Below are 16,701 nucleotides of genomic sequence, written 5' to 3' on the forward strand. Positions count from 1 at the left end.
GTGAAGCCAGGTCTCCATGGGGCTCATATTAGCAGCTCTGGGGGTATCACAGCGAGGGGAGGGAAATGGGTCTTTGGGGCCAGACCAGCCTGGTTTTGAGTCTGGGCTTCTCCATCACACAAATCACTTTTGGTCTCTGAGCGTCGGTCTTCTTCTCTGTAAAGCGGAGGTGATAACACCTCCCTCACAGGGTTGTCGTAAGGCCTCAAGGTAATGTTTGTAGGTGACCTGGCGCACTGAACCCTCCGTAAGTGGTAGGGTAACAAGACAGTAAACAGGTAGGATAGTGTAGACTGAGGAGCCAGGGTTCCGCAGGCATCAAACTCCAGGTAGCTCTAAGAGAATGGGCCCTCCCACGCCCTCCCACCCCGATTCTTACCACCTATAGAATATACAGTTGTTCGTACGGAGAAAAGACAAGTAATACAAATAAATAAGTAATAATAATGCAGGAATAAACTGTAAACCTACTTTTGCCAACCCCTGTGTGTGTATGTGTGTGTGTGTATAGTGTGTGTGTGTGTGTGTATATATATATATATATATATACACACACACATATGGAACCCTACTGTTGGCATTACACATGACAGAGCTTGGGGAAGGGGGGTTGGGATGTACATAAAACACTAAAAAAGGTGGAACACCAGGAATCATAAGTCAACCTCAGTTATTACGCTGAATCCAGCCTCTCCAGATATTATCTCGACTCTTCACAAAATTCAGTTACAGGTGAGAAAACTCAGCCCCAGAAAAGTGGAGGCGCAGGCCAGCGGCAGCAGGACCCCGGAGCGATCCGTGGCCCAGGTGCTGAGTCAATCAGCCCTGATGTGTAGACAGTTTAAATCTCACGCCCTGGAGCCGCAGGGAAAGGGATATTTATTGGTTTGGGGGAGAAAGGGAAAAGGCGAGGCTATTTTGGGGTTCCAGAATCGTCCAGGCTGCGGACTCTGGTTCCTACGAACCTTGCGGCGGCACCACGCTCCCCACGCCTATCATTCCCCCTTCCCCTCCCAGGGTGCCAGGTTCGAGTTCTCTCACATTCCTTGCTACCTGTCAGTTAGGCATGGCTTCCTGTGTTTTGAAAGGCATCTTTTAAAAGGTCTAAAAATACCAGAGAAGCAGTTTGATTAGTTGAGAATGAAATCAGCTAATAAGCAACAGCGACAGAGGCGACAGTCGTGTGCTAATTGCCTTTTGGGCATTTTCTTCAAGGGCTCTTGGCAATGCAACATTTTAGTCTTGTTACCCTTTTGGCTGCCTTTCCCCTGAATGCATAAAAAATGATCAGCATCAGAGTTATCATCTCTGGAAATGTCAGTGTTTAAATGTTGTCATCTTGATATTTGGGAGCCAGCGGCTTCCCTCCCCAAGTGGAAATGTGAAGAGATAGCACTTACTGTGTGCCAGGGGCTGAGCTTGGCATTACCTCAGTGATCCTCCCAACAGCCGCCCTTCGAAACAGGAACTCATTTCTGTATGGGAGGTAGGGAAACCGAGGCACAGAGAGTAACCTGCCCAAGGTCAAGTACTGGGATGGTATCCGTAGTTATGGAGCACCCAGCATGTGCTGGGGATATACCTGTGATCAAAACATTCGTGGCTCTTGTCCAAATGGAATTTATGCCTCACCCCGTGCGTAGAGCTGTCCTTGGTCCTGAGAATAAATTTCTACCTAGTGCCAGGCCCTGTAGTAGGCTCTGGGGATAGAATCATGAGTAAGGCATGATGGTCCTCTCCCTCAAGGAGCTCCAAGCTTAGTGGTAGAATCAGACAAATAGGTGATTATGATGCAGGGTAATATATATATATTTTTTTCTGTAGAAAATAAAATGTTTAGAATGGGTCAGAGCCTGGATTCAGACTGAATTCACTTAACTAGATCTTTGCCCAAATTACTCAACCCAATTAAGCTGTTTATGAGGATCCACATCTCAGCCAGCAACTCATTGCTCATTAGCTGGGCCTGTCTTCCTCTCCGTTTTAAGCTAGCATGTCTTGGCAGTGTACTGACCCAGGATCAAAATATGCCTTTCTTAGAAACGACTTTGATTAGAAATGGCTTATCAATCTTCATTGAAATGAGCATAATTTAGAAAGATGAGTTTAAGCCACATACAGCGTTTTCCCCACCCCCACCATCCTTAGCTGTGTTTCTCTTCCAGAAAAGCTCCCTAGCATATTTTACCAAGAGCTCAGGAAAATCCAAATGTCCTTGTCTGTGGTCACGGGCACAGTCACATTCTTGTTTGCATTGCCTACAGCTAAAATTGGCACTTTCTTTTTTTTTTCTGCTAGAGACTTTCAGATATACTCTTTAAAATCTCACCCATGGATGCCCCGTTTAGAGAGAGACTTGTCTATCTCCCCTTCTTACTGCAGCCAACCCAGCTGATCTTAAGATCACAGAGGCTCTGTCTAGTTGGTTGGTCCTGGATTCAAATCCCATATCCATCACCTACTTATCTGGGTTTCTCTGGGCAGGTTAAAAAACAAAACAAACCCCTCTCCAAGACTCAGATTGCTCATCTCTATAAAGAGGGCCAATGATAGCACCCGCCCCACAAGACCGAGGATTTGATTTTGATAATATTTGTAAACCACATGAAGCACAGCAGCCATTATCTATCTGGTCTCTAGAGTCACAGGGCAAGGAGGGAGCCAGGTTGGATTCCCTGGTTCTGCAGGTGAACACGAAGTGAAACAGAGAAGTTAAGTGACTTGTCCAAAGTCATACAGCTAGGTAGCCAGAGAGCTGGGGTTAGGCTGGTGAGGGACAGGCTGGCCCCTCCACCGTTTGGAGCTCCGGAAACGCCTCGTCGTGGAAAAGGGGCTGATAGAAATAGAGATAGAGCATTCTAGAAGAAAGCGGGTGAAGGGCATGGCATAGTCAAGACCCAGTTTGGCTTCCGAGTAGACCAAGTAATAAGGAATGAGAATCCAAAAGTTGGCAGGGACCAGATCATGCAGAGCCTCTTAAACCTCATTAAGGACATTACTCTTCATTGTGAGGGCAGTGGAGGGCCGCTTAATTGTTTTAAGCAGGGGAATGACACTGTCGTGCTTGCATTGAAAGACAATGGGTTGGAAGAAGGTCAGAGTGAGGGCAAAGAGGGCAGTTAGGGGGCAGGTGGAATAGTCCAGGCTGCAGATGATGGTGCCCCGGGCCGGGCAGTGACCTTGGGGAAGGAGGCAGTGTCCACAGAACACTGATTGGACATAAGGGGTGATGGCAAAGGCGGGGTCAAGGGGAAGCTCGGGTTGCTGCCTGACATTTGGGTACACAGTTGCATTATTTATTTATATGGGGAACGTCTCACCGTCAGATCAGCATTCAACTAGGGGAAGGTGTCCAGGACTTAGTAGTCCTCCACTGCTGTGGTTCTCTCCCGGGGATGATTTTGCCCCCAGAGGACATACTATCTGGACACATTGTTAGTTGTCACAGATGGAGATGCTGCTGACATCTAGTGGATAGAGGCCAGGGATGCTGCTCGACAGGGATGCGATGCACACAGCACAGCCTGTTGGCCCCAAATGTCAACAGTGCCAAGGCTGTTGAACCCCTGCTCTGCTGAAATGCAAGGCCTTTGGTTACTGAGAGCTGTAGTGGGAATTCATCGAGCTAAGTCCTCCGTAATCTGACAACCCCACCGGGTAGAAAAACGTGGGCAACTTTGTGTGTGGAGAGAAAGCGTTTTAGATTGATCTGGAGCTCTGTAGGGGAGCATTTTGTCAGACAGGGTATTTATTATTTGCCATCTTGATTCATGGTTATTTATGAGTTTTCTCTCCAAAGGAACTGTGGGTTCCGTGGGAGAAGACCCCAGGTCTATTCATCTTAGTGCCCCCCAACATCCGTCTTTGTAGCTGTTCAATATAGACCTCAGAAGGTGGCCCTGACTGTGTACCAGGCTACAATGGGCATTATTTGCTGTCACTTCTGCCACTGAGTGTACTACAGCCCACCATGGACCCCTTGAATCCCCTGAGAACCCTCAACCCATTCCAGAAACCATCACAGCTATATAGGGTGTCCCCCCAAAAATATACATACACTTTCACAGCTGATAGCTCAATCGATGTTTCTTTCTTTTCAGATCTAACCCATTGGAATTAATAATGGCAGCCAGGTGTGTATACATTTTTGGGGGACACCCTGTATAATCTCCCCACTTTGTGAAATCCAGAATCCCCAAGGTTGCTTCCAGGCTTGCAGATCACTAGACATGCGACTACTCTTCAAGTTATTAAATAAAACTGCCGATTGCATAAATTCCAATTTAGGCAGAAACACATTAGATTGAAATTGAGCCCCGCCAGAAGTTTTCTCGGCAGAGTCGGAAAACGGGAATTTTAGAAGGGAAAATGCCACCATCTCAGGATAGACTGTATCCCATTACCGGCGATGATGGTTTTGAATTTAGCTGTCGGAAAGATCGAGAAAAATATGTTGGTTTATTCAGTCCAAGAAGGGTTTAATTGGCTTCTGTCAGATTTTATGAAAGTGCTACTTGCTGCTGAACCCCACGCGGATTCTGTCGCTTTTGAATTTAACAGCTGACGGCTGGGTCTTTGGCGGTTGGGGAAATGCTGAAAGCAGGTCAAGAGTAGGTCTCTTGCTGTCGTTGTGCAAAAGCTCGTCTAACCCGACTTTCCTCAGCCCCCCCCCCCAGCCCCCGCAAGGAGTGGATGGAAACAGATAGAGAATAAAGGTGGGGCACCTTCTTCATGTTATTTCCTTTAAGTATATGTTTTTCAGAGTTTCCAGAAGGCGGTTCCATGTGCTTGTCTTTTTAAATTTTTTTCCCACTGCAGTATCCCCAACACGTGAAATCATGCTTGACACATTCTTTGAGCTCAGTAAATACAGGGCAGGGTAAAAGTAGGTTTACAGTTGTGAGTACTCCTGTCTTGTCACTTATTAATGATTGTATTACTTTCCATACGAACAGCTGTAAACCTACTTTTGGGGTCACTTCTCGTGCTCTCACACTCACCTCTGCTTCCAAAACAGGGGCTACCTGGCTCATCCTTTCTCTCGTAGGAGGGGGGGAGTGCAATCCCAGAGGGGGCTTCTCTGGATGAAACCCACTCCTGTGTAGCATTGTGAGATGAAAGGACACACACGAAGACCGCATCTTGCAGAGTGAGCTCACCATGAGCGGTGCATAAAGGTGTGTTAATCCTTAGAAACGAGAAGCTCAGGAACACTTGGGACGCCCACGTAAGCATGGCCAAATTTCAGGCTCCCTTTTGTGCACTGACACCCCCCCCCCAAAAAAAATCCTGTCGTCCTTCTGGGGGCAGGATTTTGGGTGAACCACAGTGGGCCAGTATGGCCTTTGACCCTCTCCCCCACTGTTCACCTACCTTGGCCAATCGATGGTGATATCAGGGTTTGTGGATACAATAACAGACACACTTTACAAAGACATAACCGGCCTACCCAGTTATGATCATTTAAAAACACAAACACTTGACTCCGGCCATTAAATCAACAACAGTATTTCATGTCACTTATATACATTATCAAGTAGTTAGCATCATGCTAAACAATTTCCATATCTTACTTCACTTAATCCTCATACTGTTTCTGCTGAGTTGAGGTTCCTGCACTCACTTCTCAAACACGAAAATAAAGGCTCGGGATGCTAAGCAACTCGTCTAATGTCAGGAACAGAGTTAGGCTTCAAAACCCAAAGTCTGGCACTCTGCGCTCTCCCCGTAAGAGAGAGGATGCGTGGGTACCTCCAGCCCAGTGGATCTCTGAAAATAATTTCTGCAACGGCAAACCTGCAATTCATCTTAATTTTTCCCCTGATGTTCTACAGTGTCACTGCCGATTTATCCCATCACTTTGGAATTAACGGCTAATAGCATGGCCTAGCTCACCGTTCTGGCTGCCGTCTCATTCTGTAGGAGAAACCAACCGTTGATAGCAACAGGGGCGTGTCTCCACACTGCAGTCACACCACGACTCTTCCCCCGCCCCTTGTTGGTCGGGAGGCTAATTCTTATTTCACTTGGTCTTGAAAACATGTTTGGTTTCAGCAGAGAGGGGGAGACTTACCTGTGCTGGATGTTCTGAGGCATAAAAGGGCCAGAGGGCCCTTGAGTTGGGGGAACTCTGCATCTTCTTGGTGGTTGCTGCCTTGGTCATTTTGGAAATCCTTCAGGCTTAGCCTGTGTCCCCAAGGGAAGAATTTTTCCAGAATCTTCTACCGCAGCAGCCACGGGTGTGAGACGCGCCAGCAATTTCACCCTGACTCCCAACTGCCAACTACAGACTCCAAAGAGGTTTCTGACCCAGGTGTAATGGAAACCAAGTCATGAGGGTTTCCCACCAACAGGGTGAGGAAGTCCAGCCGGAGCGGGTGAAGAAAGCCTGGAATTCTTCACTTGTTTAGAAAGTTACAAACTTTTATGAGCTTTCCCACTCCCTGACAAGGAGTATCTTTCTCTCTTATAAACAAAAATAAAATATGAACTAAAAAAATAAAACTCCACTGATAAAGTCCGAGGGGGGCCCATGGAGGGGCCCCCAGATCCCCATTTTAAGGCGGCCCCAGCCTGCAGCTCAGGTTCCCCGGTACCAGGGAGAGAAACCGCCAGGGGCAAACTGCGAGGCTGGGCCCGCGCGGTTGCCTGGCAACGGGACGCCGAAGCGGGCTTCCTCATTGGCTGGGACTGGTGGGGGCGTGGTTGCGAACTCTGGCTGCTGGGATGCCGGCTGGGAGCAAGTGGCTAGCTAGGGAGCCTCCCCTTAGGCCTGAGGACCTCGACCCTTCTGTCTGTCCAACTACAAGCAACTAATTCCCTTCCAACTCTGTCCTGCCCTGCTACTAACCCCCTAGTGATTTCCTGTGTCTTGGATTGGGAAGCTAGGTGTGTGCCTTTAGCCTCGCAATTACCTTAACCTGAGGTTCCCATCTCTCTTCTCTATCCACCTGACAAACTCCTACTCATCCTTCAAAACCTACACACACACACACACACACATAGACATGTATGTCTGTATCACATTTATTGAGTGCTTAGAAAGTACTAGACACTGCTCTGTTTTACGTATATTAACTCAATCCTCACAAAATGTCTTTAAGGAAGGTATTTTTATGACTCTGTTTAACAGACTGGAAACTGAGGCACAGAGAGATTGAATGACATGCTTAAGGCTCCCCCTCCCCCCACCTGAGGTACCTGAGCTGGGATCCAAAGCCAGACCTGTTTGATTTCTAAAACCGAAGCTCTTAACCACCTAACTGCACGACTCCAGATAAGATGCCTCGTTTTGCTGAGATTTGGCTCCCATAGCTTTGAAATGGGGAAAACAACTTTACCCCAGGTTGTTGAGGATTAAGACAGATAACGTATGTAAAGGCTGAATACACGAGGAATCCAAGTTAAGTGGCAGCTATCATTATCTTCTGACACCCCATCCCCATGAAGAATTAGTCATTTTTACAGTGTTCATTTCATAGCAGATATTAATACTAATATTTATCGATCACTCGCTCTGTGCCAGGTGCTCTACTAAGCGCTTTATATACATTAATTTATTTAATCCTTCCAATAACCCTGTGGGATAGGTTGCCAGCTTGCAGAAGATTTACTACATGTGATCATTTGCATGCTTTATCCTTGGCATTATTTCACACTGGATCAATCTAACTCATATTTTACCCCTCCACCTTGAACTGCTGAGGATTATGATGTCATCATGGCCACACGGTGACCTCACCTTCTCTTTAGAAGGCCGCCTGCTGCAAGATGATCCTCCACAGAATACAAAATGCCTACCCACACAGCTCCAGAGGCGGACACTTGGAAGTCATTATTTTCCTGCCTTTGTCTGAAGACCGAGTCTGACCTTCCCTTTCACGGGAAGTTTTGCTCCTTCCCACTTCCTTCGTGGGCAGCATTAGCAATCAGCAAACGTTTCCAGAAGGATGCAGATAAGCTGAATCGTGTTCAGAAGATGGGGCTGGGGCGAGAAGCGATAAGAAAACAAGAGGATAGGACATGTTTTGCCTGGAGCAGAACAGACAGAGGGTTGTATTTGCATGGCCTTGAGGGATGGGCTTGGGGAAGAGGGACTCAGCTAGTTTGATGTTCAACCAAATAGGATCACATTCTGACGTACTGGGGGGTTAAGGCTTCAACATATGAATTTGGGGGAGACGTAGATCAACCCATAACACTGAGCTATCAAAGCTCATAGCACACACAGTGTTAGATAGAACTCACTTTATTTCCCTCAAAGATTTCAAATATCCCCACCTTCTGTGAATTTTCTGTGGCATCATGGGGTACCTTGGTGCATAGTTTGGGAACCACAGGGCTATAAGAATGTTTTCTGTCTTTAGGCTGAGCAGCCTGGACATTTAAGAAGTTAAAAACCATGGGAGTAGACTAATGGGAGTGTGTGGATAGATTTCTCACCTCCTCGCCCCTCGGGCAGGACATTTCTGGAGCATGTCCTATATTCCCCCAGAGGTCCCCTTCAGGACTGACTTAGAGACAGCCCTGTTGCCCTCTCACCAATGACCCAGCATTGACTTCTTCCCTTTTCCTGTTTTGCCTCCCCCCTCCCCTTCTGGTCCTGCCTGGGTGGCCTCCTAAATAAACCACTTAAACCCAACATGTTGTCCCTGGGTCTGCTTCTGGGGAACCCAACCTAGGTCAGTGTTGAGTGGAACAACCAGGAGGTCAGACCTGAGCCAGATCCTGAAGTTTCCCCGTCCCTCCTCTTGTTGCGTGAACTTGCCGCCGCCTTTGACTCCCTGGCCCGTGATCACCGCCTCACCCACCGCTGCTCTCATGGTCTCTCAAGGAGCGTCTGGCTGTTGGTCTCATCCCTTCAACACTGAAAGGGCAACACGTTCTCAGCTAGGCAAACACAGCCCCCCAACGGCGAAACATTTGACAACTAAGAGGCGAAGTGATTGTTTAATTCTTAATTCCTGGTTGATTTATGCAAAATATAGACCGAGAGACATGAAGTGACAGGCATCTTCTCCTCCTAATTTGCCGAAACGCAAGGCATCCGGAAGCATTTGAAATAGATGTGTCACGTAGAAGAGCGTTTTCGGAATGTGTCGGACACCAGCTGGGGTAGCTGAAGTGAAATCTCAAAATCTGCTCAACACAGCAAGTTTCAGTCAATAATACATATGTTTGGCATTAAAAACCTATTGGAAAAGTCATCATTTAAAAAAATATCTTTGAAAGACTTTTCTGGGTGGCATCCAGCACCCAGAGCACTCCTTCTGGGTATTTTTACTGAGATGTCAGTATTGAATTTACAAATTGTGGAGCCCAGGGCAAGAGTAAAACTTGGGGCTCCCCTGGCACCTGGTAGTAGCTGGCAGTCTGCTGATGAATCACTGCCCAGATGAAATAACGCTGTGTAGTGTGTGTGTGCACCACCTCCTGGGGTTCCTGTACCTCCTCAGATTAAAGAGGAGTCACTGATTGCTTCCTTGCCTCTTGGGGGCTCTGTGGTTCCATCTCACAGTCCTACCCCATCCTCCTAACCACACCCCAAGAGGGGGAGGTGAATATGGATTTTTGTAAACAAAGAGAAGGATATGTAATGCTAACATCTGGCTCTTCCTCTTTGTCTCTTTACTTTGGTCCAGGAAGGAGTGGGCTTCCAGGAATGTTCTTAGTGAATTCTCCCCCTGGAAATCTAGGATGCGGTCCAAGCGATTTTCATCGATGATGCTTTCCATTTTCACATGCTTTAGTCACAGCGTGCCTGGCTGCAGGACAGATTGGAGAGAGGGAATTATTCTTCCCATTTTACAAAGGTGGGAATGGAAACTCTTGGGATTTAGCAATGTGTTCATGGTAGAGGTTGCCCGAGAACCCAGGTTTTATGATTCCAAATCTCCTATGAGATTTGGCAGTCTCTCATAGGCTTGATGGTCTTGCACTTAAAGGTGTGTGTGTGTGTGTGTGTGTGTACAACAGGTTATCTGTGCAAACCCTGCCAAGACAATTGGGATTTCCAAGCCATCTGGAAGACTTTGACTTCTCTAGCCTTCTCAGGGGGAGCTCTTGCTTTAACGGCCACATAAGACATCTCAATCCCCGATCGCAGGCAGGAAAACAGTTCCTTGCCAGTATTCCCATGGATTTCTAAGTAGTTCATCGTTTCCTATTCAGTACATGCTCTGGCCTGCCTCCCACCTGTGTAGGTAGAATCATGGCCTCCCAAAGGATACGTTCAAGTCCTAAACTCTGGTGCCTGTGAATGTGACCTCATTTGGGAGGAGTGTCTTGGCACATATTATCAAGTTAGGATGAAGTCATGCTGGATTGGGGGAGGCCTAGTCCCATGACTGCTGTCCTTAAAAGAAGATTGAAATTTGCAAATAGAGATGGAAGACACACAAAGAGAACGACACGTGACGACAGGCAGGGACTGGAGTGATGCATCTACATGCCAAGGAATGCCAGGGACTGTCAGCAACAGCTGGAAGCTAGGAGAGAGAGGGCCTCAGAGAGGGCATGTCCTTGCCAATGCTGTGATTTTGAACTTCCAACTTCCAGAACTGTAAGCAAATACATTTCTGTTGTTTTAATCCCCCTAGTCAATCGGAATTTGTTACAGCAGCACCAGGAAACAAACACACCACCCATCTTGCTCCAGCTCCATTTCCCTCCCCACCCCAACTGGGATAATAGAAGAACACAGCAGTACAGCTCCTCGGAGTCAGCAGCTTAAAATTAAACATTAGGCATCAGTGAATTTTCAATTAAATACAGATAAAGTTCCCAGGTGAGTCTAACACACAGGTAGGAACCCCTGCCACACATCCTGGTTGTGAGCTGCTTTTTCACATAATAATAAATAAACATCCTCCCATTTCTATAGATGCATTTTTAAACATGGTTTTTAAATGAGTGCTCACCAAAATGGAGTTCCAGTTTTTATGGTTGTCCAATAGTTTGTCCAACCAGTTCCTTAGTTTTGAATGGGAACCAGTGTATGCTAGTCCTGGCTCTACAGTCGGGTTGTTTCATTTGGGTGGGACAATGTTCCCTTGGTTGCAGAGACCTGAAATCAACTTTAGCTGACTCTCCACCCCTCACAGTGGGGACCTAGCACCAGGGGAAACATAGCCAAGGCCTCGTGTAGTGGACATTGGCTGTCTTTGCCTGTCCAGAATCTGCACTTCCAGGGGGGAACGAGCCCCACCCTGCTCCCATCACGGGGGTGAGCTGATCTCCATGCCTGGCCGATAGAGAACCCCATTTCCACCTGGCCATAGTGATTGGACCAGCGGTAAGAATGTCAGCCAAACTGGGCCCGTCAGAATCGATTCCAGGAAAGGGGACTTCCTTTCAGGTCATGGAGCTAGAAGGGTGGGAATTGGGCTCCGTCCACAAGGAAAAGCCTCTCTGTAAGATAAAGGAAATGAGGCCAACACAGTTTCGGCCTTTGATCTCAAGCAGATCAAAGAGAGAGATTGAATTCTGGTGAAGTTTGTGTGTGTGCCCGGATCCAGGTGGGCTTGAGGCCAGCGCCATCCGTAAAATTCCACTTATTTGAGTGCACGGATAACACTGTGGTGTTGTGGCTGTGGCCGTTGTTACTGTTTGTGAGTTGGCCTGAGCTCGTATTTTGTCACCTGCGTTGAAAAGAGTTGACTAGTTTAATTCTTTCCTTACCTGAAGCGTTATTTCCTGCCCCAGTCTCCCGAACAAGGTGTATCTATCATATGTTAACTTTTTATTAGAGAGAAAGAGAAGAGGGGAGTTAGAAGGAGAAAGGGAAGGACACGTCACCTTGCGCTGGGGAGGAACTGGGAACAGGAAAGTGTAGGAGTCAGGACCCAGCAGGGCACAGATGTCAGACTCAAATTACGGTGACACGAGGAGGGTTTATTTACGAAGGGGCCATCGACACAGGTGTGGGTAGAGCGGAACAGAGGAGGGAATGTGCAGTAACGAAGGGCTGGAATCGATGAAGCCGGGACCATTTCTATGGGCTGAGAGGAGGGCGTGGTTACTAGCCCTTAAAGGACAGAGGCCATGTCTTGAAGGCGTCCTTGAGAGGAGCAGCGATTTGCAGTTGAGGGGTACAGCCCGTCTGCGGCAGCCTTGCAGGAAGGATGCCCTAAACACACCCTGGTTCTTTGCTCTGCTCTGCCGGTGCCTCCCGTGGGCTCAGCCCGCCTACAGGTCAGCGGCTCGGGAGCCTGTTGGTGCAACAGAGGTAGAAAGTGGGTGGGGGCGGGGGAGATGGGCAAGCAGAGGGTGCCCAGCATCAGGCGTAACTTCCTTTTTACCCTGGAGAGCCTTCTGTCCTGTTCGAGTTCCTTTTCTAACCGATGTGCATGCATTACTTTAAAAATACACAAATAGAAGTAAATGTCAGTTCTTTCCCCCCCGCTTTGCACATAGAAGCAACGAGAAAGCGTTGTCTCGGAAAAGGAAAGAGCCAAGCTCGAGCATGCGCGACGGTGGCTGCCAGGCTGATCACCACGCAGACAAGGTTGCAATGTCCATTTATTTGTGTTTATCTGACCCCAGATGCAGCGCTCCCCCATCCTGCCCCCCCCCCTTGAAAAGTGACAGCTAAGAATTTACTCTGCCGCCATCGTCTCCTCTTTCTCTCCCTCCTTCCTCTCCTACCGGCCCCCATCGCTGTCCCCCCTATAATTTCTTTTATACAGCTTGTCATTTTGAACTCACAATTCGGCTAACCATCTGGGAGGCAATTTTCCCACTCTTGCCGTCTTTCAGGCGTTGTTGTTTAGACAGTCTGGATGGGGTGGCCCAATTTCTCAATTTCCTGACAGTGTCTCCCTTGAAGAGACTCGGCCGGCATCCTTCCTCTCTGGTTTTGCCCTCTGTGTCCTGTTCAAGGACAGCCTCAGAAGCTCGCGGCGGATTCCTGCCTGGCAGTCACCGGCCCCTGCTCTTTGGTAGAAGCGCGCTCTCTCTCTCTCTCTCTCTCTCTCTCTCTCTCAGCTTCAGTGACGCTTCTTTCTCAATCACATACGCTCCTTCAAACAGGTGTGGAGGTGTATGACATTTGGAATGTATAATAGCTGCGTTCTGGCTCCTACCCTCATAAGATAGTAGCTATGAGAAAAAAAGGAGCTCACTGATGTGGAAAATGCACTCAGAGAATTAGCATATCTCCTGGCCCAAGCCCCCCACCCCGCCCCACCCTGCCCCACAGCTTTACTCTGTTTGCTGATTTTTCCAAGTTTTGTCTGCAAACTTCTTTCTCCCACTGCAGAATCGGGAAATTAAAACAAGCCAAGACGGCACTGCTCCTACATTTGGGTATATTTCTTTTAGATCTCTTCGAGAGGGTTTTTAGAGGTGTACTTACCTTTCCAAATAAAAATAAGCTGGAAGAAATCTCTGACTGTAGAAGCGACATGTCTGTTTATAAAACGTAGATAACACAAAAAGCATACACATGAAAATAAAAAACCATCGTCTCTCCAGCCAGGGATGATAATTTAGCCTTTTCGTATACAGAACTTTCATATTTTGTCTCTAGACACAGCGATAGCTTATGCCTTCTGTGTTTTGACAAAAGTTAGATCATATTAAATATACTAATTTTTAACGTATTGACATCTCCCCCTGTTAGTGAGCGCTGATTTACACCCTTGGTGTTCACATTTTTGGTCCCACAGTGAAACATACATTTTAAACTCTGATCCACTGCAGCATGTGTACAGCGCCTCTGTATTTATAATTGAAATGAAAGTTTCGTGAACCACTACTCACCTCTATTATGAATGATGTACTCTGTTATTTTCTATTTCGTTCGCTTTCATTTTTTAAAAACGCTGGTTATGCCTCCGTAAATTGATTTCCAGGCCCACTAATGGGTTGTGACTTGCATTTTGAAAAACATTCTCCTAGGCCCCCATTTTAATGGCTTTATTGTAATTTGAATTCTAGCGTTTTAAAGTGGCAGGAATCACAGAGGGGGTCTCGTCCAGCCTCTTCATTTTATATGCAGGGGCGTGAAAACTGTATTTTGTCAATAGCTGGTACAAGAATTCCCCACAGGAAGGGAATTTGCTTTGGGGCGATATCTTTGTAACTGCTTGTGGAGGGTTGGGGTGCTGCAGGGGGTGTAGCTGAACCGCTCCACCCAAGGAATAAATAGGAGTTTGGCGTGTAGCACATCAGCCACATGGCAGAGGGGCGCAGGCCTGAGTTAACAGGACAAACAACTTCTAGAAACAAGCACATCGTATATTGAATTTATCTTATTTACATTGCTATGCTGTAAATTCATCCACCCTCTCAAGTGTTCACCAAGGTTTAATATTAGGTCTCTTTCAAGAGCAAGTGATAGAAATAAAACTCAAGTTGGATTAAGAAAAAAATAAGCTAGGACTGTTTACGAAATTAAATAAATACACCAAGCATGACTGGGTCCCAGGACCTTAAATAAGGTCATTGACATTTGGTGTCTTTATAGCTATTTTCTTTCTTTTCTGTTTTTGTTTTTTTGGTTCACTCTCATCGATTGATTCCCAATAGTTTCCCCCCCAAAAAAGACTCAGGATGAATTCTCATTTGATTGACCAGGATCATATGACCATCTTGGAACCAACCACGGTGGCCAGGTTTCCCCCACTGGGGGACAGGGGCACGTTTCACAGACCCATCTTGCTTGTCACTTCAGCCGGCCAGGGTCCCTGGACCACCGCTCCCTGCCCCCCACGAGGCGCTGCTCTCTCCGCTTCAGCTCCTTCCCTTCTGCTCCAGCAGCCGCTGTGCCCTGTGCCCTGCCCTCCAGCGAGGCACAGACCTGCCCACCCACCGTGGCAGCAGGGACCAGGCTGCAGCGTTTATGCCGACTGACGGGCTCTTCCAGGATGGTAGAAGGGGAGCAGGTGCAAAGTGTAGCTTCTGACTTCGAAGGGAGGTAACGTGCTTGGGGACCCAGGGACCCAGCATTTACAGAGCTGCCTCCACCTTGGCAGCACCTGCAGTGCTGGGGCTTTGCCTACCTGGGGAAGCTGGCACCTGGTGCCTGCTGCCCAGTCTCTCTGCATCCTCATGTCTGACCTCATTTCGGGATGTCTGTCGGTGGTTAATTCCCACTTCCTTCCGGGAAGACCTGGCCCTGTCATCAGGGAGATGGCGTCGCCCTATGGCCGTCTGTATTATTCAAAGAAACAGAACCAATCGCATCTGTTTATTTATTGTGAGAAATTCCTGCAAAGCCTCTGCCTTCCCATCTGCAGAATGGGGACGTTGATAATGCTCACATCACTGAGTGGAGGAGAGGAATGGCAGTGATGTCGGGAAAGGACATGATGGGGAACAGGTTAAACCGTAGGCGCTCAGCCTCTGGAAGCTTTTAATGTTGTTATGGTACCTTTTTCCTAGACTGGGGCTAAGAGACATGAGAGAGGGGTCAGGGTGACATTCCCACATTCTGGCCCACATGCACCTTCAGGACCAGACTCTCTGGAAAGGAATTTCCCCAAGGTCCATTTTCCGCCTCCAGTTGGATGGTTAAATCTGGAAGATCTAGAACGAGACTGTGCAATGAGGTAGCCATCACCGCATGCGAGAGAAGCCAAGACATAGAGAGAGAGATGGATCCCAATGACTTGCTTACGGCCCCTGAGCTGACCATGCCTGAAGGTGGCTTTCACGGCTGACTTTTCAGTTCCCGGGGCCAATAGAGTCCCTTTGTGGCTGAATGCCATTTTGCTGGGAGGTTAAGTGATTTGTAACCGAAAGCATGCTAAGCAGTGTGATTTTTACCTCAGCCCTTCCAAGTGGCCTGTGGTAGGAAACTTTCACCCAGGGAAAGAGAATTTCTTTCAGGCTTCCTGCATTGTCTCAAAAGGGCCTGGTTTAAAACCCCAATGGAGAGGCTCATAATTGGCTCATGAAAGCAAGGAGCCAACGAACAACTCAGGCAGGCGAAACTCTTGGGGCTTTATAATTATGTGCAAAGACCTGGGATTTCTGTAAGGCAGGGGTCATCGAATTAAAATTCTCGGCGGAGCTGAGGGCTTCTGAATGCCTGTTTCTCATAATCTTGTTTATATCCTGGGATAAACAAATCTGTCCTCTGTCCTGTGCTATTCAACTCTCAGCACTGTTCACAATTAAAGGGGTGGAGGGTGGAGAAATGAAGGCGTTCTTTAATTGGGCTGTGTTCTGGGTGATGTGAAGTCAGAAAAAAAATCCCTTCTGGGCACGAGTTGGGGGTGGCCTGCTCTGCCCTGGGAAATGGTGATAAAGCCCTGGGCAGCTGGTGCGCCGTGGCAGAGAGGTGGAAATCCATCGTCATTAGTGTGATGGATGGGCTCGGGCGGGACCTCTGCGGGCCTGTGCCAGGGTCCTCCGGAGACGCAGAAGAGAGCCAGAGTGTACGCCTGGCCTCAGTAGCCCCCTCATGTCGGGAGGTGGGATGTTACTCCTAGTAGAATTACTCCTCGCCGGGCACTTCCCTTCAGCCGCGTCTCCGGGAGGTGGGAGGCATGACAATCGCGGTCAGAGGACCCTCGCTTACCACGCCGTGTGATAGAAGGAGGTTAATGAACACAGACAGGGTGGGGCAAAATAATCCCATATTATTGACGTAACCGATGGCCTGCTTTTGGATGAAGACCTGGCGTCGCACAGAGAGGCTGAGTAACTTGCCGGAGGTCCCCCAGCGGGGTCGATGACGCTGACATTCACAGCCAC

At 48.0% G+C, this 16,701-nt stretch overlaps 1 protein-coding gene and 1 long non-coding RNA gene across 3 annotated transcripts in view; one reads left to right on the forward strand and one right to left on the reverse strand.

The window, feature by feature from the left end:
- The window catches only part of CCDC60 (coiled-coil domain containing 60), an 83,700-nt gene extending 77,076 nt beyond the window's left edge, over nt 1–6,624 (reverse strand). The window contains exon 1 of the mRNA XM_081122987.1: nt 6,074–6,624. Coding sequence (XP_080979113.1) covers nt 6,074–6,163 — 90 coding nt within the window. The 5' untranslated portion in view covers nt 6,164–6,624. The remainder of the gene's footprint in view (nt 1–6,073) is intronic.
- Nucleotides 1–16,701, forward strand: part of LOC308549877 — a 216,587-nt gene that overhangs the window by 123,030 nt on the left and 76,856 nt on the right. The gene's annotated exons all lie outside the window — the stretch shown is intronic.

This window comes from Miniopterus schreibersii (genome assembly GCF_964146895.1).
Source record: "Miniopterus schreibersii genome assembly, chromosome: 20".
NCBI classification, from domain to species: domain Eukaryota; kingdom Metazoa; phylum Chordata; class Mammalia; order Chiroptera; family Miniopteridae; genus Miniopterus; species Miniopterus schreibersii.